We start from the raw sequence: 20,346 nt of genomic DNA on the forward strand, positions 1-20,346 counted from the left end.
TTTCTGTTTTCCTTCATTTCTCCAGTCCCATTTCTTAACTTTCTTTTTCCATGTGAAGGCGCTGACTCTTGCAGGGGTGTAGCTTCTGGATGCCATTAGTGGCATGTGAGTGTTGCCTGCATGTTTTCTTAGTCGACATGATGATGTAAGGTCCAGTGCTGTCCTTGTGGATGACCATTCTGGCAAGTTTCACTGGATTGTCATCCAGCCTGGAGCCCTCTGCTGTGCTCGTCTCCCCTAACTACCCCCTCCCCCCAGCCCTTAACCTTGAAACAATGAAGGTTTTGGTGTAACCTACTGTCGTGCTGGCTGAGGTCAGCTAACATTGGGCCGAATCTTCTGTGGAGTGGCAGTTTAAATTGGATTGCACTCTGCTCCTTTTTGCGCTCTCAGCCTGGAGCAGCACATTTCTTGCCCAGACCTCTGACCTGGGCCTGATGAGAAATGTGCAGCATAGATGCAGCTGGACGACTCCTGTGCAGTGCAGGATCATTGGAGGAAAGGAAGCAACACCCCCTTTTTTATGGCACCAGTTGCTGCATTCCGATGTGTTTAAGTGTCCCAGACCAGAAGACGGGAGGGTTAGTTGGATGGTCAGGTGGAGGTGGGGGTCGGGGAGATGGAGGATAGTTGGCGGGTCCGGGCATGTTTGGGGTAGTTGCGGAGGGGTGGTTGCAGGGCAGTTGGGTGATTGGTGTGGAGGGGGTAAGGGAGTGAAGAGAGGTAGTTGGGGGGTTGATAGGGTCAGTAATATAGTTACCTAGGAGTGAGAACTGGTTTTAATCCTTCTAACTTTCCTGGGTAACTGCTAATTCTGCTAAGGGTAAAGATGTCTTGCAGCAGTTGTACAGAGCCTTGGTGAGACCTTACCTGGAGCATTGTGTACAGTTTTGGTCCCCTGATCTGAGGAAGGATATATTTCCCTTAAAGGGAGTGCAACAGAAGTTCGCCAGATTAATCCCTGGAATAGCAGGATTGTCTTATGAGGAGAGATTAGGGAACACAGATCCAGTCTCCCCAGGGTTGTGAAGAATGAGGGGTGACGCCATTGAAACTTACAAAATTCTTACAGGGTGTGACAGGGTGGATGTAGATGAGATGTTTCCCCGGATGGTGAGCCTAAAACCAGGGACATCATCTCAGAATAAGGGGCAGGCCATTTAAGACTGGGGTGAGGAGGGATTTCTTCACTCAGATGGTGGTGAATCTTTGGAATTCTCTACCCCAGAGTGCTGTGGAAGCTCAATCATTGAGCATGTTCAAGACCAAAATTGATAGATTTCTGGAGACTAGTGACATCATGAGATATGGAGATAGTGTGGGAAAGTGGTGTTGAGGTAGATGATCAGCTGTGATCTAATTGAATGGCAGAGCAGGCTCAACGGGCTGAATGATGTACCCCTATTCCTATGTTCCTAAGAGACCCTGAACCATCCAAAGTCTCCAACTTTAAATTGGAGTTTCAGAGTGTTCCAGGCGCAGGGTAATTGCCTCACGGTAGTTAAAACTGCTTGGGCAATTGCCACGCGGTCCTTGTTGTGGGACTTGCGCTGGGTGCCCCTCTGATCTTCCAGGGTACCTCTGGGGTATGACCCTCTGATGAACGGAAGACCTGGGCCATAGCGTTGACTGAGATTCCAGCCTGTGATCCTCTGGCCTGCATTGGGCAACAGTGGGTTGTGATTTTACGCAGTTAGCTATCAGGGGAGCTTATCAAAATCTTTGCTCAGTCGTGGGAATGTTCACCTCTGAACAATGTGATCAGTGGATAGAAGATGAATGGGCTTCTGTGATTAGCGAAATATTCTTCGATTCTAACTATCATAGCAATCTTCAGTACAATAAAAATCTCTTTGGTAAGGTTTGGATGAAAGGATGATTGAAGAACTATAAGAATTATCCCTTCGCTCTTATGCCAAGATAGGTAACATTTTTTTTCTTCAATGGGATGTGGGTGTTGCTGGCAAAGCCAGCGTTTGTTGCCCATCCCTATTTCCCCATCAACTGAATGTCTTGCTAGGCCATTTCAAAGGGCAGTTAAGAGTCAACCACATTGCTGTGGGCCTGGAGTCGCACATAGGCTAGACAAGGTGAGGATGGCAGATTTCCTTCTCCCAAGGACATTAGTGAACCAGATGGGTTTTTACAACGATCAATGATAATTTCATGGTCATGATTCTGAGACTTGCTTTTAATTCCAGATTTATTAATTGAATTTAAATTCTGCCAGCTGTCATGGTGGGATTTGAACCCATGTTCCCAAAGCATTAGCCTGGGCCTCTGGATTACTTGTCCAGTGACACTACTACTATGCCACCATCTCCCCAAAAGATTTATAGTTGACAGTTGCAGATTCAGATACCATGTATGAGGGCGCAGTGGCACTGAATTTTTGCAACAGTCCAACAAGTGGGATAATCATCCCAGGCTTTTGTCTGATACTTGGTTCTTGTGCTCGTAATGCCTTTTGTAGACCTGCGTACTATTCAAGTCTGAGAGGTGAGGAGGGGCAAAGTGAAGTAGAAAGTTTGAGAGTTTGTAAAAGTGAACAGGGTGACTTGAGCAGTCAGCAGTTGCATATTAGAACACCGCTGGCAACGTTCATGGTATAACCTCCTTCCTCCCCTATTTTATATTCCTGTTCACACATGACTGCAAGGATGACAGGGTCATCTACTGTTACTATTTCTATGCAGTCATTTGGAACAGTGTGAGCACAGCCAGGGTTGAATCCTTTCTCTCTTTCTCACTTGTGTGTGGCACTTTTCCTCCCACCCCATTTCTTGCATTTAGGTGTCAACAGTGGCTCAGTTGGTAGCTCTCTCACCTCTGAGCTAGAAGATTGTGAGTTCAAGTTCCACTCCTGAAATTTGAGCACACAATCGAGACTGACACTCGAGCGCTGCTCTGTCAGAGGTGCCATCTTTCAGGTGAGACATTAAAGGCCTCATTTTGCCCCTCAGATCGACATAGAGTTCCATGAGAATATTTGGAAGCCCTAGAATTCTGGCCAGTATCTATCCTTCAATCAACATCACTTAACACACTCTGATCATTATCAAAATGCAGTTTGTGGTGCCTTGCTGTGTGCAAATCAACTGTCCCACTTCCTACGTTTGAATAGTGACGACATTTCGAAAATACTTTGAATATCCTGCGGTTGTGAAAGACAAATTCAAGTCAGTTTTCTTTTCCTTCTCTCCCTCTGCATTTTAATGTGCAGACCTTTGATGCTTCTCACTCCTTCCTTGAGAGCACATGCAAGAAGCTATCCCAGATCCTTCAGATTTTGTGTGTGTAAAACTAGGGGAAAGAAAAATCAGCTAAGGTTCTAGTTCCTGATTAATATTATCACTGGAAAGACTGTGCGTCAGGATCTCTGGTCATGGTGGTAAGATTGTATTTGGCCACAAAATGCCCCATGGTTGAATGGCCTGCTAAAATTTATTGTATAGATTCTGGTGCCTGCTTGGCTAAACTACCAATTATTGTTTGTGAAACCATGTTGCACAACAGGACATTGGGAGTCAAATGTAAGGGGAAATTGATGAGAGAGCAAATGAAATTTGGTGGGTTCAATGTGCACTTTACTATGTAATTTTGCCCAATTCTTGGGTGACTAAATATGAGGAACTGCCAGTGAAACAGTTCTTCAAACTTCTTAGCACCAGGTTGCCAAGAACAAATATTTAATAATTCTCCCAAGTTTTCTGTTTACAATATCATCAGGAGAAACTTTGTTAGTGGCCTTATCCAGGAGGAACTTGCTGTCTAATTAACAATAGCAAGAGTATCTGGAATATTCCTTTTCAGTTCATACAGTTTCAGTACCTTGACTGACAGACTGTTAAAGTCAGTCAGCCATGGCATTTGAAATGCGAAAGTGGATGTTTTTGATATAGATTTTCTCTTTAATCTTTACAAGTTGACAAATTAATAGCACTTGGCGTTTTCCAGTTAACCACCTAATTAACACCTGAGGAGATGTACAGTACAGTAGTTCGCATTCCAAGCACAACAGTGAGGAGAAATTCTGTGTAAAATTAACTGTTGTAGCATTGGTCAAAAAAATAAATTAACATTAGAAGCTTAGAGTGTTGCCACTTCAGGTTGTTTATTGGCAAAATAGGCCTCTTTTTCCTAATTGATTTTACCCTTTCTCCTCCCACGGTGATAAAGGTGCAGGATTTTTGTTCTATAGTTTCAGAGGAAAACATTATTTCATTTCAGTTATATAGAATTTGCAGCACAGAAATGGGCTATTCGGCCCAACTAATCCGTGCCAGTGTTTAAGTTCCATACCAGCTTCCTCCCACCCTTCTCCATTTAACCCTATAAGCATAATGATTTGTTATTGTGAATCTGTATTCCAAAGAAAGGCAGCACTCTATGACCTGACCCTTTCTGTTCTCGGTCAAAGTCACTGATAAACAGCAAGTCGAGTGGAATGCCTGAGATAGCAGCTGCGGCTAAGGGTGCGGCTAAGGGTGCGGCTAAGGGTGCGGCTAAGGGTGCGGCTAAGGGTGCGGCTAAGGGTGCGGCTAAGGGTGCGGCTAAGGGTGCGGCTAAGGGTGCGGCTAAGGCGTCGAAGCAGTCGCTGACTAAAGCCACCAAGAAGCTGCCCAGGAAGCGGAGGAAATCTCACAAGCAGAACTGTTCCACTTCCGTGTACGGGGTGTTGACCCAGGTCCACCCTTCCACCAGGATCTCGTCCAAGGTCATGAGTGTTATGAATTCCTTTGTTGTCGACATTTTTGAGTGCATCGCCTCTGAGGCCTTGCACCTCATTCACTGTAACAAGTGCCACACCGTCTTGGCCAGAGATCCAGAGTGCCTCATGCTGCCAAGGGAATTGGCCAAACACGCCGTCTCTGAAAGCACCAAAGTAGTTGCCAAATGCACCAACTCCGTTTAGGTCTATCATTCTAAAGGTAAACAGCCTAGTCCATTCAACACCTGTCCCCATTCCCCTTCCCTACTACTTCCTCTCTCATAATGAAGTACTCAGTGGAAAACAAGTTTGCGTTTCTCTACCAATGCTTGCAAATGCTCTTTATAATCAAGGCAATGAGTGCAACATAAAGATATGATTGAATTAATGCTGTGCCCTTTTCAGAACTGGACCCCTTCACCTCTTCAACCTGGGGAAGGGTAATTACCAGCACCTCAACATAGTGTGTTTAAAATTGAGGGGAAACAAATCTGAAGGGCACTTCCCTCACTCCCACACCCATACGCCATCAACAGATCTTACGTGACACATCGATGGCTTATTTAACATAGTTCCAAGCCATTCTCAAACATGCGCTAGGATTTTATGCCTGGTTTACACCTCTAGTAGGCACCCCAGCTTGAGGACACATGACGTAATCCCTCTTTTAAGAATGTTGTAAAGGAGGACAGTGCAACTTAGGGCCTAGGCAGCTGAAGCCACAGCTATCAATAGGGCAGTCAAGGAAAACAGATATGCAAGAATTGGAGGAGCGCAGAGATCTCTGAGGGTTGTGGGACTGGAGGCGGCTCTAGAGATAGGGAGGGGTGAGGCCATGGATGGATTTGAAAACCAGGGAGAATTTTAAAATCCGGGCACTACTTAACCGGGAACCAATGTATGTTGGTGAGCGCAAGGTGATAGGTGATGACCAATGCCAACAAGGGAAAGTAGACCTTTGTAATGAATACATCCAAGATTTGAAAGTGTTGGGAAGCTACACTGTCTGCTTTGTTTGGGGTGCCTTTTGTGATATTAATACTTGGCCGTATATGCCAGACACCCTCTGCCTTTTCGGGAACTTTTAAATTTAACAGGTTATCTTTGGCTGGACAATCAAACACTATACAAATGTGTTACATTTTCTTACAATTTCTGGAGGGCTTAATGTGGAAGTGAATAGTTTTCATTGCTGGTTTTCTAAAAACCCAGTGAGGATGAAGTGAACGCATTAATCAGCCCTCCAGAAATTAACAATATAGATCTTTAATAAAACATCTGTTGTTTTTATGAATCAAAGTTAAAAATTAAATCCTAAACGTGGAAAGGCTACTGAAAGATGTCTGGAGAGAGTAGGGTGAGGATTCAGTCCATGATTTGATAGCTATGACTTCGAGTTTCCATGTGAAACTCAGTTCTGTATTTAAGAGCCAACTCTGCTTAAAATAATTAACATTTTTAATTTGCTTTTGTGCAAATATGTTGTACTAATTATCTTGCATCAAACCTATCCTGCAAGAGGAGGAAGCATCCAGTTGTTGGGTTCCTCCTTTACTCGTATTTATTGTTAAAACACTAAATAGAATATTATGCATTGTGGTGCAGTGATTGCCAATATGGGATTGACTGCAACTGAGCAAGACACTGAGAAGCAGTCCGTCAACATGCCTCAGCAATTCAGCATTACATCTTTGAACTTCACTCATCACCCAATCCTCCTTCACACATACTTTCCCCATATACAAAAGGGATCAGATTGCCACTTAGTACTTCTTAATGGCTTGTGCCTGACATTAATTTGGCAGAGCTGGTCTGATTTTGTTTTTTGTTCACCTCTTGTGTAAAATTAGCTAATATGGCTGCAGTAGTGACTTGGTTCGGAGCAGATAGACACTCCGGTTTTATCGATTTAAGATTTGCTGAACCTTATTAACTGCAGTGCCTTGAAGGGCTGAGAAGCTGCTCACAGGATAGAATGAAAGTTAGAGTGATAGTTCAGCTGAGATGGCTGTGATCTGCCAATGCAGGCGTTTTTTAAACTTTCATCTCGGTTTCGTGATTTAGCATAGTTATACAGTCAAAAAACTACTTTCTCAAGGGCATATAGGGATGGATAGTAAAAATGCTGGCTTAGCCGGCGATGCTTATGCCCTGTGAAAGAACAAAAAAATGGCTGATCTTGGCTGCCCTTGCTAATACAAGAGCAAAATACTGTGGATGCTGGAAATTAGAAATAAAAAAAATACTGTAAATAACTCAGCAGGCTTGGCAGCATCTGTGCAGAGCAGAATGCATTTCCAGCAGTTTGTACTATTATTTCATCTACCCCCTTTGTTTACTGAGTGAAGGCTCCACTTGTGGCAGAGTTGGACCATATAGACCATTGTTATCAAGTAGAGATTACTGACTAGCCACAAGTCACACTGTTTTAACACATATTAGTTTTAGAATGAAACGCACACCTCAATATGGGTAAATGCCATTCATTTGTATATTTAGTTAAACAACTACCACCACTCAGTAACCAAGAAGAAAAAGCACTCAGCAATAACACTTGCACATTGTTTTCATCATACTATTTTACCAATAAATACATGAAAAAGTTTAAAGTTCATACATGAACTATAAACAAATATTGAGGTCACATGAGCAATGTTTGTTTATTACTCTTTTTTTAAACCAGTAATCAGAAATGCAATTAGTCACATCTGGATTCCCAGTAGCCACACATGGCTAATGCTTTGGACACCACTGAAGCAGACCCGGCAGGGATTTGTCGGATTTCCCCTTAAGTCCCATGTTGGGACTTTAAGAAGAGCGCTATGTTGTGGGGAGGATAAATTGATAAGGGCACTTGCTCTCAATTGCTGCCCAGAGATGGTGAAATATGTGTATGTATTGCTATGGTGCGAGGGTGAGGTTGGGCATTGTTGCAGTGCCTCATCCATGGTCGACTGCCACAGCAGTATGCTATCTTCTCCTGCTTACAACGAATACAGAGGATAGCCTGCGCTCTTAAAACTTGCCACTCGAGTCCACACCTTCACATGAGTAGGGGAGAGGGGTGGGGAAAATTCAGTGAATGTGACGATAGGGTTTGGATTTCTGCCAGATGATCTGCAGACTTCATTGACTTGATTGGATCATGCCTCCTTCTCTGTGCACGTAACCGTTTAATTTCAGAGCTTTGAGCTGGTTGTGCCTATACGTTGGCTCAATGTTTCTGCCAGTTGATCCACCTCCCTCATTCGGGAGAAAGATCCAGGCTGGTATATTTGGAGTGTTTGCATTTTTATTTAAAGTGTGCAGCAGAGGTTGACCCCTCCCCATCCTGTAGGCTGTATTAGAATCTGTGGATTAATAACTTAGTGTTCTTGTTTCTTGAGCGTATGTTCCCACTGCTACGAGCCAAGTTCTGCAGCCTGATTGGCTGCTGGTATATATTCTTCAGTTTTATTCTCTTAAACTTACTTCTGAGCAGGGCTAGGCATGTATTTTTGACATCATTTACAAAGGAGTGTAGTGTGTCCTAGGCAATGGGTATTTTGTTTCTTATTGGCCTGGGTCATTGTCCTTTTGTAACTCCTTGCCTTTCAATTTGAGCCAGTGTCTGTGTGAAATCTCTTGACATTGTACTTGTGGATCCTTTGCCTTTGGATGACTGAGGGGAGGGTTGCTTGAGTTTAGCAGTTAATGATGTAATCCATGACCTAGTTTATAAAACCATTCCTAGCTCCTTCTTTTGGTCCTGTTCTGTATTGATCCCAGTAGCAGTTATGGCTGTTTGTTTTTATTTTTAATGATTTTTAATTCTATTAAGGTCATGAAATTTTAGTGCTGGTAGCCAGATTAATGGGATGGACCTGCCTCATTTGACGCTTGTCCTGTTGACTCATCTGCAGCTACATTGTTATAGTCAACATTACATAGGCTAAATGGCTTGCTTCTATGGTGTAAATACTAACAGGTGCAGGTCCGCACCAGCCTCTTCACCTAACCTCGTTAATATATCCTTCTATTCCGTTCTCCCTCATGCATTTATCTAGCTTCCCCTTAAATGCATATATGCTATTCACCTCAACTATTCCTTGTGATAACAGGTTCCACATTACAACAAAACTTGGGGAATTCAGGATAAACATTCTTTACCCAATTGGATTTATTAGTCACTATTGTTGTGAGCACTAGTTCTGGTTTCCCCTACAAATGGAAAGATCTACATCTGCCCAATCAAACCCTTTCATAATCTTAGTATATCTGTACTCGTATCCCTCTGCTCCTGCAACCCATATAGATGCTAATTTTTTCCAAGGAATGTGAGGCCTCATTCTTCCTATTACCAAAATATACCACCTTACACTTACCTATATTGAAGTTGATTCGCCAATTAAAAGCCCATTCTGTCAGGTTTATTAATGTCTTCTGTTTTTTATTCTGGTCCTCCTGTGCATGAACTCTCTCCGGCCCAAAAAAAATTGTTGTTGCCTGCAAATTTTAGTATTGTACTTCTAATTCTCAAGCCCCAGCTGTTTATGAAAATGGTGAACAAAATGGTCCCAGCATCAATCCTTGTGGAACTCCATTTTTCAACTTTTGCCAGTCTGAGTAACTACCTTTAGCCTCTTAGATGCCTTCTACTGTTTTGTAGCTAGTTTGCTCACCATTTTGTTACTTGTCCCCAACTTGACCTCATGTAGCCTCAGTCATAGGTTTGTTATGTGGTGCCTTATTGAAGGCCTTTTGAAAATCAAAGCATATTGTGCCTTCCCTTCCTGTTGATACATGAATTCACTAAAGTTGACCAAGCATGGCTTTCCACTTTGAAATCTGCACTATTATATTTTCAGTGTCTAGATATTTTTCTGTTACATCTTTTAGTAAGGATTCCATCATCTTTCCTACCACTGATGCTAAATTAATTGCTTATACTTTCCTGGACTTACTTTATTTCTTTATTGAAACCTAGGAATTGCATTTGTCTGCCAATCCTCTGGATCTGGTAGTATTCCCTTTTCTGTTGAAGTTTTATATTTGTAATAGTGTTTCTGCACTATCTTCCCCAACTACTTTTAATATGCGTAGGTGCAATCTTTCTGGACCAGGAGTTTTATCCCCTGGAGTTTTATTATTCTATTAATTACCGCCTCCCTTTCTATCTTAAATGCCTCTAATCCTTTGGATCCCACCTTCTGTTGTCATGCCCGACATATCGGTCTTCTGACTAAATACGAAGGCAAAGCAATTTATCTGCAAAGGGATACAGATAGGTTAAGTGAATGGGCAAAAATGTGGCAGATAGAGTATAATGTGGGAAAATATGAACTTGTCCACTTTGGCAGGAAGAATAGAAAAGCAGCATATTATTTAAATGGAGAGAGATTGCAGAACTTGATGGTAGAGAGAGATCTGTGTGTCCTGGTACATGAACCAGGAAAGGTTAGTATGCAGGTCACCAAGTGATTAGGAATGCAAACGGAATGTTGGTGTTTATTGCAGAGGGAATGGGATATAATAGGGAAGTTTTGTTGCAGTTCTACAGGGTTGAGACCACATTTGGAGTACTGTATGTCGAGTACTCTGGTTTTTGCTGTCATTACCTGTGAGTTTATTGTATACGGCCTTTAGCAGTACTATTTCTATCCTGATTTTTTTTTGTTATTTATGCCTGTTCAATGCTGTTTATTTTTATATTCTTTGATATTTTAATTTTGTTTCCTTTTGCCTTTCTAATGTTGTTCACTTATTTCCTAACTTTTTATATTCCCTTTTCATCCTCCTTTTGTGTATGCCTTTTCCTTTAATTTTAATGCTGTCATTGCATTATTTATTCATAGCATGTCATTTCTGGCTAGTTTGATTTGTTTTTTAAAGGGGTATCTTTCCCCTGACACTCCTGATTACTATTTTCAATGATTCCCTCTGATGTTTATTTTCTTTGCCAGTAATTTTTTTTGTAGTTTATTTTCCCTTGTCCTACTTTGACCCCACTAAAATTGGCATACCTCCAATTTATTACTTTCGCCTTTTTGTCTGTTCTATGTCCTTACCAATCTTTATCTGAAACCTTATTATGTCGCACGTACAAACATAGGAATTAGGAGCAGAGAGTAAGCCATTCAGTCCCTTTCGTCTTCTCTGCCATCATGGCTGATATGATTGTGGCCTTGACTCTACTTTCCTGTCTATCCCCTATAACCTTTTGACTGCCTTGTTAATCAAGAATTTATCTAACTCAGCCTTTAAAATATTCAATGATCCAGGCTCAACCCGCTCTGGTGAAGAGAATTCCACATACTAATGACTGAGAAAAAATTTCCTCCTCAACTCCATCTTGAATGGGGCCCTAGTTCTAGTCTCTCCCACAAGAGGAAATGTCCTTTTAGCATCCAGCCTCAGGATCTTATATATTTCAGTAAGATCACCTCTCATTATTCTAAACTCCAATGGATACATGCCCAACCTATCCAACAACTTTTTGCAATCCCAGGAATCAGTCAAGTGACTCTTCTGTGAACTACTTCTAATGCAGTTGTATTCTTTAAGTAAGGAGACCAAAACTCGACACACAGTACTCCAAATGTGGTCTCAACCCTGTAGAACTGCAACAAAACTTCCCTATTATATCCCATTCCCTCTGCAATAAACACCAACATTCCGTTTGCATTCCTAATCACTTGGTGACCTGTATACTAACTTTTCCTGATTCATGTACCAGGACACACAGATCTCTCTCTACCATCAAGTTCTGCAATCTCTTTCCATTTAAATAATATGCTGCTTTTCTATTCTTCCTGCCAAAGTGGACAAGTTCATATTTTCCTACATTATACTCTATCTGCCACATTTTTGCCCATTCACTTAACCTATCCGTATCCCTTTGCAAACTCCTTATGTCCTCTTCACAACTTACTTTCCTACCTGTCTTTGCATCATCAGCAAATTTAGCAACCATACGTTCTGTTCCTTCATCCAAGTCATTGATGAAGATTGTAAATAGTTGAGGCCCCAGCACTGATTGCTGTAGCACTCCCCTAGTTACAGTTTGCCAAACTGAAAATGATCCCTACACCATGAGCTCTTACTTTGTGCATTAACCTTAGATGTGGTATCTTATCAAACGTTTATTGGAAATTTGTGATCACCATTGACAAGATGACCCTCAACGTTTATTTCTCTTGCCTATTCTCGTTAGTTTCTGATTGTCATTCTTGAGTTTTTTTGTTTCCTAGGAAGGGAGCCCTGTACACGTTGTATAAACTTTACTGTATCCTTTTGCAATTGAATGGAAAATGTTTACCTGGCACTGGGGGAAGTTCATCATTATTCCTAATTCAGGATTTTACACTTTACTGAGAGAATTTACATGCAACTAGTTTTCATTGGTCATTTGCTCTACAATATGTCCTTGTCTTTCCCAGGTTGTAAACACGTGAAGGGTATTCTGCTCTATGGCCCACCAGGATGTGGGAAAACCTTAATGGCTCGACAGATTGGAAAAATGTTGAATGCTCGTGAACCCAAAGTTGTGAATGGCCCTGAAATCCTCAATAAATATGTGGGTGAATCTGAAGCGAACATTCGTAAACTCTTTGCAGATGCAGAGGAGGAGCAGAGGAGGGTGAGTGTTCTGAGTCTCGATGAGTTATGATTTATTTTGAGCAGAAATGATAATAATTGAGTGCATTGGAAAGGCAGAACATTGCAGGAATGTTTGGAGATGAAGGAGGTGGGAGAGAGTATAGGTCAGCACTGAGATGCTGAGCATTCTCTATCGATACAGATGCTTATCTAAAACAAGATAGTATTGTGTATAGAATACTCTCTCTAGGCCATGTGGTAGCACTGGCTAATCATTTTGATATAATTTCCTTTTCTGCGGAAGAAAATAGTTATGGATAGAGAGGCTAGAGTTATTGTCAATTCATCAGTGGTCATAATTTTATTCATTTATGGGATGTGAACATAGCTGGCTAGGTCAGCAATTATTGCCCATCCCTAATTGCCCTTGAGGCAATAAAGGTTTTAGTATAACAATCCCAATTTAACCGTAGAACTTGAACAGTTTCAGAACAAAAATCGGCATTCCAGTAAACTTTAACTCTTGAAAATTATACTGAGAATTTTATTTTTGTTTTTTTTATATGTAACCTGCCAAAAGACTAATTATTCCTAACCTGGTCACTGGTCATGGAGGAGCTATTAATCATGTTCCTGCCGTTTTATTGATGGTTAATTTGAATGTCTGTGGAACTTTGTTAAAATTCGTGATGAAGGGCTTCAAAGGATCTCAGCCACATGAGGCTTTAGAACATCAAAGGCAGAATTTTACAGATCCCAATTGTGGGTTTGAAGAAAAAATTCCCTAGATGGCCTTCCTGCCACCTGCCTCCGACCTGTCTGCAATTTTACATGGGATCGGGCAAGGCATAAGGAGCCGCCTGCCCTCTCCCCAGTTGAGGCCCTTAAGTGGCCACTTGAGGGTTGCTTCCCATCCAACCTCAATTCTGATGCTGGCAGGAGGTGTCTGGAGAGAAGGCTGACGGGTCACCGTGCTTGGGCCTTTGCTGGGAAGGGAGGTGGGGGCAGGCACCTTCCTTAGGGCCTTCTTTCCACATCAGGTGCCCGCCCCTCCTTAAAAGTCTGCCCCCTGTAGGTGTTTCTTCTCCCCTCGACCAATCCAAAACCCCCACACCACCCAGGCCTCAACTTCCTCCCTGATGAGAGATTCCCCATACTTAACTTGTCCTGATCTCCGGGACTTAAAATGTGGGGGACTGTTTGTAGTCAGTGTCTCCTGCCAACACAATATGGCTGTGCAAGATGGCCACTGATACCCATCTGCGCGTGTGCAGAAATCCAATGACGTGCACACATCACAACACAAATTCATTTTGCTTTTTAACTTGGTTATTGCAATATGCTCTTAGATTTTGAATTCCACGGATCCCACACATCACTTAGTTGACAAGGTGCTCGGAATATCTAGCTCACAAGCATTTTATTGACACTTGGAGAAAATGTTACAGTATTTTGAGTGGTAGTGAAAATCCAGAATCGTTACTGAACTCCGATGCTTCAACTCACTTTAATAATTTTTGTTGTCTCACAATTTACAAGCAGGGTGAACACACGTCGCTAAATTTTCAGTGATCCGAAAGATTCAGTCAAGCCAGGAAAGTAAACTGTTGCAATGTTGTACTGACCTCACTAATTCTAGCGGTTTAACAAAGGGGCAGAATCTTGCCTTAAAACGTCTGCATATTCTGTCACATTCTCAAATATCTTCAATTGTAGAAGGATCAATGAATTAATGATGTTGCAGTACTAAATATGATTTTGCAAAGTACTGACAGCCACATTATTTTGATGCATGACATATGATTCTTGAAAGTAAATAAGCTGAGTTCATGTTGCACCACCCCCCCCCCCCCCGACAATAAAGATGGTGGCCGTGTATACAACTGCTCATCCACGGCGTTGGCGGCAAATGCAGCCCCTTGTGGTCCCAGTCCTGGTCACTGCTGCCGCTGGCCAATTGAATTGGCCGGCAGCTCTCTGAGGTGGGAATTTAACCCGAGTGAAGGGTGGAGGTCCTGTCTCCAGCCAATTAGCGTTCCTTGAAGCTGACTCTTTGGGTGGTGGGGTGGGAAATGCCACCATCAGGAAAATCCTGCCCCAAGTGTAGCAGACTACCAAGCTGTATTTCTGTCAGTTTGCTGCTGCTCACAGTATGAAGAACCCCAGGCTGTTGGAATTAGCTATATCATAATCTGACAGAAGTGTGGTTCTAAAGTTGTAATTACATTGGAGTGAATGCTGCCCGTGTTCAGCTGGTGGAAACCCCAAGTTAGAATCAAAGAATCATACAGTCCGGAGGTGACCATTTGGCCCATTGTGCCTCTGCTGAAAGATGCCTCTTCTGAAAGATGTATCCAATTTGTTCCAGTCTCTTGCGCTTTCTCCATAGGTCTACAAATCTTCCCCCTTCAAAGGAAGATCCAATTCTTTTGAAAACTGTTACTGAATTCAATTCCAGCAGACTTTTCAGGCAATGCATTCCAAATCGTCATAACTCGCCGTGTTCTAAAAAAAAACTCATCTCCCTGAGCTTTTCTATGCTAGTTACCTTAAATCTATTTAAATCTATACGCTTTGGCTGCCAGCTGTCCTGACCAGTGGGAACAGTTTCTCCTTATTTACATCTAACCCCTATAATTTAGATCACCCCCTTTAAATTTCCCCTTTAACAATCTCTGTTCTAAGGTAAACAATTCCAATTTCTCTGACCTTTCCACATAATTGAAGTCCTTCATCCTAGTTTTGCTGTGAATCAAGGACTCGTTTATTTTTAGTCTGCAATCTGTTTTGGACTTTGCGTGCTGTTTTCTTAATTTCTTCCTCCTCCACTTGCCTTAATCTACAGCAGAATCTATCAGCATTATAAGCAAGTCATCTGTCACATATTAAAAGAGCCATTTGTGCACCAGGAATGAATATATTGGTACACGGGTACTGAGAAGCATGCTGGTGTTCAGGCTGCAAGTGCTGTCTTTTAATTGCCTGTTTCAATAAAAAAAAAGGTGTGACCTTTCTATTTGTTTTCTGCTTCTGCCTTTACTCGGTTTTAATTTTTGCAGGATGCAAACAGTAAGCTTGGGTTGATGGGGTAGATTGGGCAGTGTTAGAGGAAGAATCTAATTCTGAAAAATACATTCTAACGGTGCAACATTCAGGTTTCAAAGGACATTAATGTTGTTGTAATTGGATTATGGGGTTTTCTCAGGGAAGCCCTTCCAATTTGATTATTTTCAGACTGTTTTGAGATAGAGCAATAAATAGGCAAGGGCACAAAGTGACATTGACAATATTTCAACTCTGGATTTTCATTTCCTCTTATCTAGAATTCAGGCCTCAGTTTTGAGGCGTTTCAAAACTTGAAGTAATTTACATTTAAGCCCCTGCTAATGGGGAGAGGGATGATGTAACTTTTGGCTATTTTCAGGTGCTTGAAGGTCAGTTGAGGGGGTGGGGGTGGGGAATGGTGTGGGGAGAATTGAATTTGCCGAATTCCTGGGAAACTTGTACATCCCATGTGCAGCAGTTCCAGTTACACAATAGAGCATTGAGCCTGTGGAAAGGGCCCTGCCATTCAAGTCTGTCATGTCAGCTTCAGTCAAAATGGATTTTGAGGACAGTTCTCTTCTCTTTTTTAATTAACCCTGGTTTATTTGAATGTTGGTTACTATTTTGGACAGTGGAGGTTAAGGTTGATACATCTGTGTTGGATGAGAGCTACTTTTGAAAAGGTCAGCTCCTTTCTGAACCAGTGACCAGGCAGATCGCCAGGGTGAAGACAGATTCCCAGAACAATATCTACTCTGTGGGCTTTACCTTCATACTTCACATTTAATTCAAAAGGTTTATGCGATTTGTCTTTTCACAGCTTGGGGCAAACAGCGGCCTGCACATCATCATATTTGATGAAATAGATGCCATTTGCAAGCAGAGGGGGACCATGGCAGGCAGCACGGGCGTACATGACACAGTTGTCAATCAGCTGCTTTCCAAGATAGATGGTGTGGAACAACTGAATAACATCCTTGTTATAGGTAAGGGCTATGAACTGGCCTGTGTACCTTATAGCACTTCGGGTATTTTCCATGATGAGAATGGGGTTGGGCAGCAGAATGGGGCTGTGAAGAGGAAATTTTGTTGCTGCCTGCTTACCCTGCTCAGGATTTGATTGTATGTCGTCAAATTGATGAATATATTTTATGAGTGAGCCATTTTTATGATTTATAAACCTTGTTCCTCAACCTGCATTTCCAATATTTTCTTAGCAGTTTTGTCATTGCAATGCCGATTATTGAAGGATATTCAAGTGAACCATCACATATATATACTTTGGAGATTTATTCGTTGCCCAGTTAATTTTTTTGTTGCCACTGTTTTGGGCCTGAATCCATTTTTCATTTTAGCAGTTGACTACCAATGTAGAATCTTATCCAATGCTTTGTGAAAATCTTAAGTTATATACAGCATTCACTACATTTCTCCACACAATATGGCAGTAATTTCTAAAGGAAATGACACCAAACTGGTCACTGATTAACTTATGGAATTGTCTCCTGACCCAACCTTCCTAACTCTCTGCTGGCTGCCCTTTTATCGAGCCCTATTTTCCCAACTGTTCCCAGCGCAGGCATATATTTTCCTCCAGTCATTAATGTTAGGCAAAAAATGTTGGCATGATTTATAAAAGAGTTTCCTGTTTTTATATTTGCAATTACTTTCTGACCCTCCTTCGAGTAAAATATATCTGTGGGTTTCTTAACATTGCTTCAGATTCTTAAATACTATACTCAACCGACCAGTCTGAGGTTTCTGGGTCTATCTGCTAACCTGTTTTTTAAATATTGGGCTTATATTTGTAATTTTCTAAGATATTTTAACTTCTAGTTAAGTGGCTGTGGAATGCTAGAGATATATAGACGGTTATTTTTGGCTTGGAGAATTCCAGGTTTACAAGTGGTTTAGAGCAGACTTATTTGTTGGGACTTTTTTCCCTCCTTTCTTGCTATGCAACTGAACATGTTAATACAATCTGAAATGGCAACTGCTTTAGTGTGACAGCATTTGCTTAAAATTTATATAAGGCAGTTTCCCCAGGTGTCTCTTCACTGTTTCCAGGTCAAAATCCTGGAATTGCCTTTCCAACAGCACTGTGGGTGTACCTACACCACATGGACTGCAGCAGTTTGAGAAGGTGGCTCTGCATCCTTTCCAGGGCAATTAGCAATGGGCAATGCCAGACACGCTCAGGCCCCAAGAATGAATAAAAAGGAACCAAACTGACTTTGATGTCCAATTTATGTCAAACTTATTAGTCAAATAATAAATACCATTAATGTATCTGCCATAAAGAGAGTCTTCACTGGCTGAGTGGCTGCTCCTATAAAAATTGTTTTATAGTTGTTGTGTTCAGCTTTTAATCCAAGCTTCATATCAAAGCTATTTTAACCTAAGCCTTATACTTTCTAGGCATGACTAACCGACCGGACTTGATTGATGAGGCTCTCCTACGACCTGGCCGATTGGAAGTCAAAATGGAAATTGGTAAGCCGTGTTCCACCAGTGCAAAGTTTTTAACCAAGGTGTATCCTTGATACAAATCGATCTGCTTCAATCGTTTGTTCAGGGTCCCAAAGTGGTTTTAAAACAACCGTCCAAATGACGTTTAAATATATATTCGAAGTCTTTCAGCTTTTGGATTGTTATAGAATTCTATTCTTTGAAGGTTCTCCTGTGTTGATGCAGAACCATTGTCCCTGCAGTGAACTTATGGGGCCAGTTTCACCCTACCGTGCTGCCATTGTGGAGGCCCACAAGATGCCAGTGCCATACAGTACACTTTGTACTTGTCAACAGCAGCAGAGCCTGTCAGAAATACTGTAAATTTATTTTCCAACTTATTTATTCTTTGAAGAAGTTATTGCCTCCCCATTCTTGATTGCTAATTGTGCCCAACTCATGAAATGGGGCAAGAGACCTTGCTACTCATGACTGTTAAAGACAAATTGCCCTTGTTTGTCAGGAAACACTGGGGTGGAGTAGTAGAGGGCAAAGAGGTAAACCTTTGAAGACTCGTTTGTGGGTTTACACTCTGCACCTGAAAAATAACCTTTGTAGCTGAGCTGCATGCAGTTTTCCCTGCTCCAGCTTTGAATCTTTGTGCCCAATGGAGCAATGAGAGAGTGACCTTTTGGCATATCACTGATTCTGATTGAGGCAATATTGTTATTTCATAATGTGACAAAATGTTGTGTACATATGTGCCAAGTAACAAAAGGATACTGTTTCTTTTTAATGAGTTGTTTCTAGCTGCTCTTTGATTTTGCTTATCTTTGATGCCAAGCACTTCCTGGCATAGCTAACCAAGGAAGTTCATTTTTAGAAAAGTTTAATATTCTCTCAATGTTTTTGTTGGCTAAAGACGTACAGTTAAGCTGCAAAGGTTACCTTTCAGGTATTGCAAGTTTTGAAATGTTCACTTCTTTCCCCCCTGCTCCTCCATGAACTCCCTGCCCCCGTCATAAATATTTCAGTGAGCAAGATGGACGAAATAGTAAAATCTGAGATGTACGTTGGACATTTTTTGAAGTCCATGACTACATTATTTCAGGGATGCATACTGAAGTTCTAGGCACCAATTGCAGAAGCAAATTACAACAGACCCTAGCTGAGCATGTGAAAAGCTTGAAATAATTTTAACCTAACAATTAAATTTTAACTTTAGTAGTTTACAAAGTGTTTTAGTCCAGTTGGGCAAGCATCCTCTTTTGGCATGTCTAAACTTCCATGTTGCAACAAAACTTCTCAACTTCCAACTGGTAGCATTATCATCTCGTGTTAGTCGGCTCTGGTTTGAGCATATTATCCAGGCTGACACTCTATATAGTAGCAGAGGAGTGCAACAATGCTGAAGCCATTGTTGCTTTCTAAGAAGTTAAATTGAGGTTTGCTTGTTCAGAGGCGGATATTAAAAATTCATATGATGCCATCATTCCTCAAATAGTGCTAATGGACCCCTTTTCACCAATCCCTGTTACTGTTCAAAACCCTGGAACTCCCTTCTTTAACAGCACTGTGGGTGTGCCTACACCACATGGGCTGCAGTGATTCAAGGTGGCAGCTCATCACCACCACCTCCAGGGCAGTTGGGGATGGGCAATAAATGATCTAGCCAGTGTCGCCCACGTCCCGTGAAAGAATAAAATTGCTTCTTTTAAAACGAGATGATCAGTCAGTTTGTGACTTTACCTAATTAATACATTTGGAGGGGTAAAATAATATGTAAATTCAGGGAATCCTGTGTTTATGCTAGTAGATCTCTATGGTAGTGCTTTATGGTAAGTCAAGGATTTGCTGTTCCGGCAAGAGTATTACGCTAGATAATATGCTACGTATTTTTCTGCTAGCAAGGTATGTGTCACTCAGTGCACCCTTTTAAAGCCAGAGACCTAATTCTTCTTCGCTCAAGTATTTGAACAGATCCATGGGTCGATTGGAAGCTTAACTGTTTGTTTTAAGAAGTTTACATTTTGTTCCTGAGGTTAGTCAGAAGGGTTTCTCTGAACATTACAAAGGTTCTTTATGCTTCTTTTGTGAATCCAAAAATTTGCTGGTTGAATGGACGCCTCAAAACTTTCACATGCAAGCAGATCTATCGTTGTGTTAAACATTGTTGAGCTAATGATGCAATTCAGGACACCTGCCAATGTTGGTGGGAATAGAAATAGGCCATTCAGCCCCATGAGCCTGTTCTGCCATTCACTTAGATCATGGCCGACCTGTTCCTCTTCTCCATTTAACCATCTTTTCTCCAATATCTCCTAATCCCCTTACCCAGCAAAAACGTATTGATCTGTCCTGAAAGATTGTTTATACAGCATGACTGGCTGTTTGAAGGTATATGATACCTTCCCTATCCTACAGTGTTCTGAAGTATAAACCTTATTTGCTTCTGTCTGTGCTTGAAAATTTTTCCCTGGCTAGAGATGAAGAAACTCCAGATGCAGGAATTTTCACACAAAGCAGCTTTCTCCCCACTTGATAGGATGCCCTTACTCCAGTTT

The 20,346-nt window shown here is 41.6% G+C and overlaps 1 protein-coding gene across 2 annotated transcripts in view; it reads left to right on the top strand.

Annotated features, from left to right (window-relative positions):
* The window catches only part of nsfa (N-ethylmaleimide-sensitive factor a), a 311,021-nt gene that overhangs the window by 145,238 nt on the left and 145,437 nt on the right, over window positions 1-20,346 (top strand). For both annotated transcript variants that reach the window (XM_078529818.1, XM_078529817.1), the window contains exons 9-11: window positions 12,130-12,329; window positions 16,155-16,320; window positions 17,753-17,827. In XM_078529818.1, coding sequence (XP_078385944.1) covers window positions 12,130-12,329; window positions 16,155-16,320; window positions 17,753-17,827 — 441 coding nt within the window. The remainder of the gene's footprint in view (window positions 1-12,129; window positions 12,330-16,154; window positions 16,321-17,752; window positions 17,828-20,346) is intronic.

This window comes from Cetorhinus maximus, chromosome 25 (genome assembly GCF_964194155.1).
Source record: "Cetorhinus maximus chromosome 25, sCetMax3.hap1.1, whole genome shotgun sequence".
NCBI lineage: Eukaryota > Metazoa > Chordata > Chondrichthyes > Lamniformes > Cetorhinidae > Cetorhinus > Cetorhinus maximus.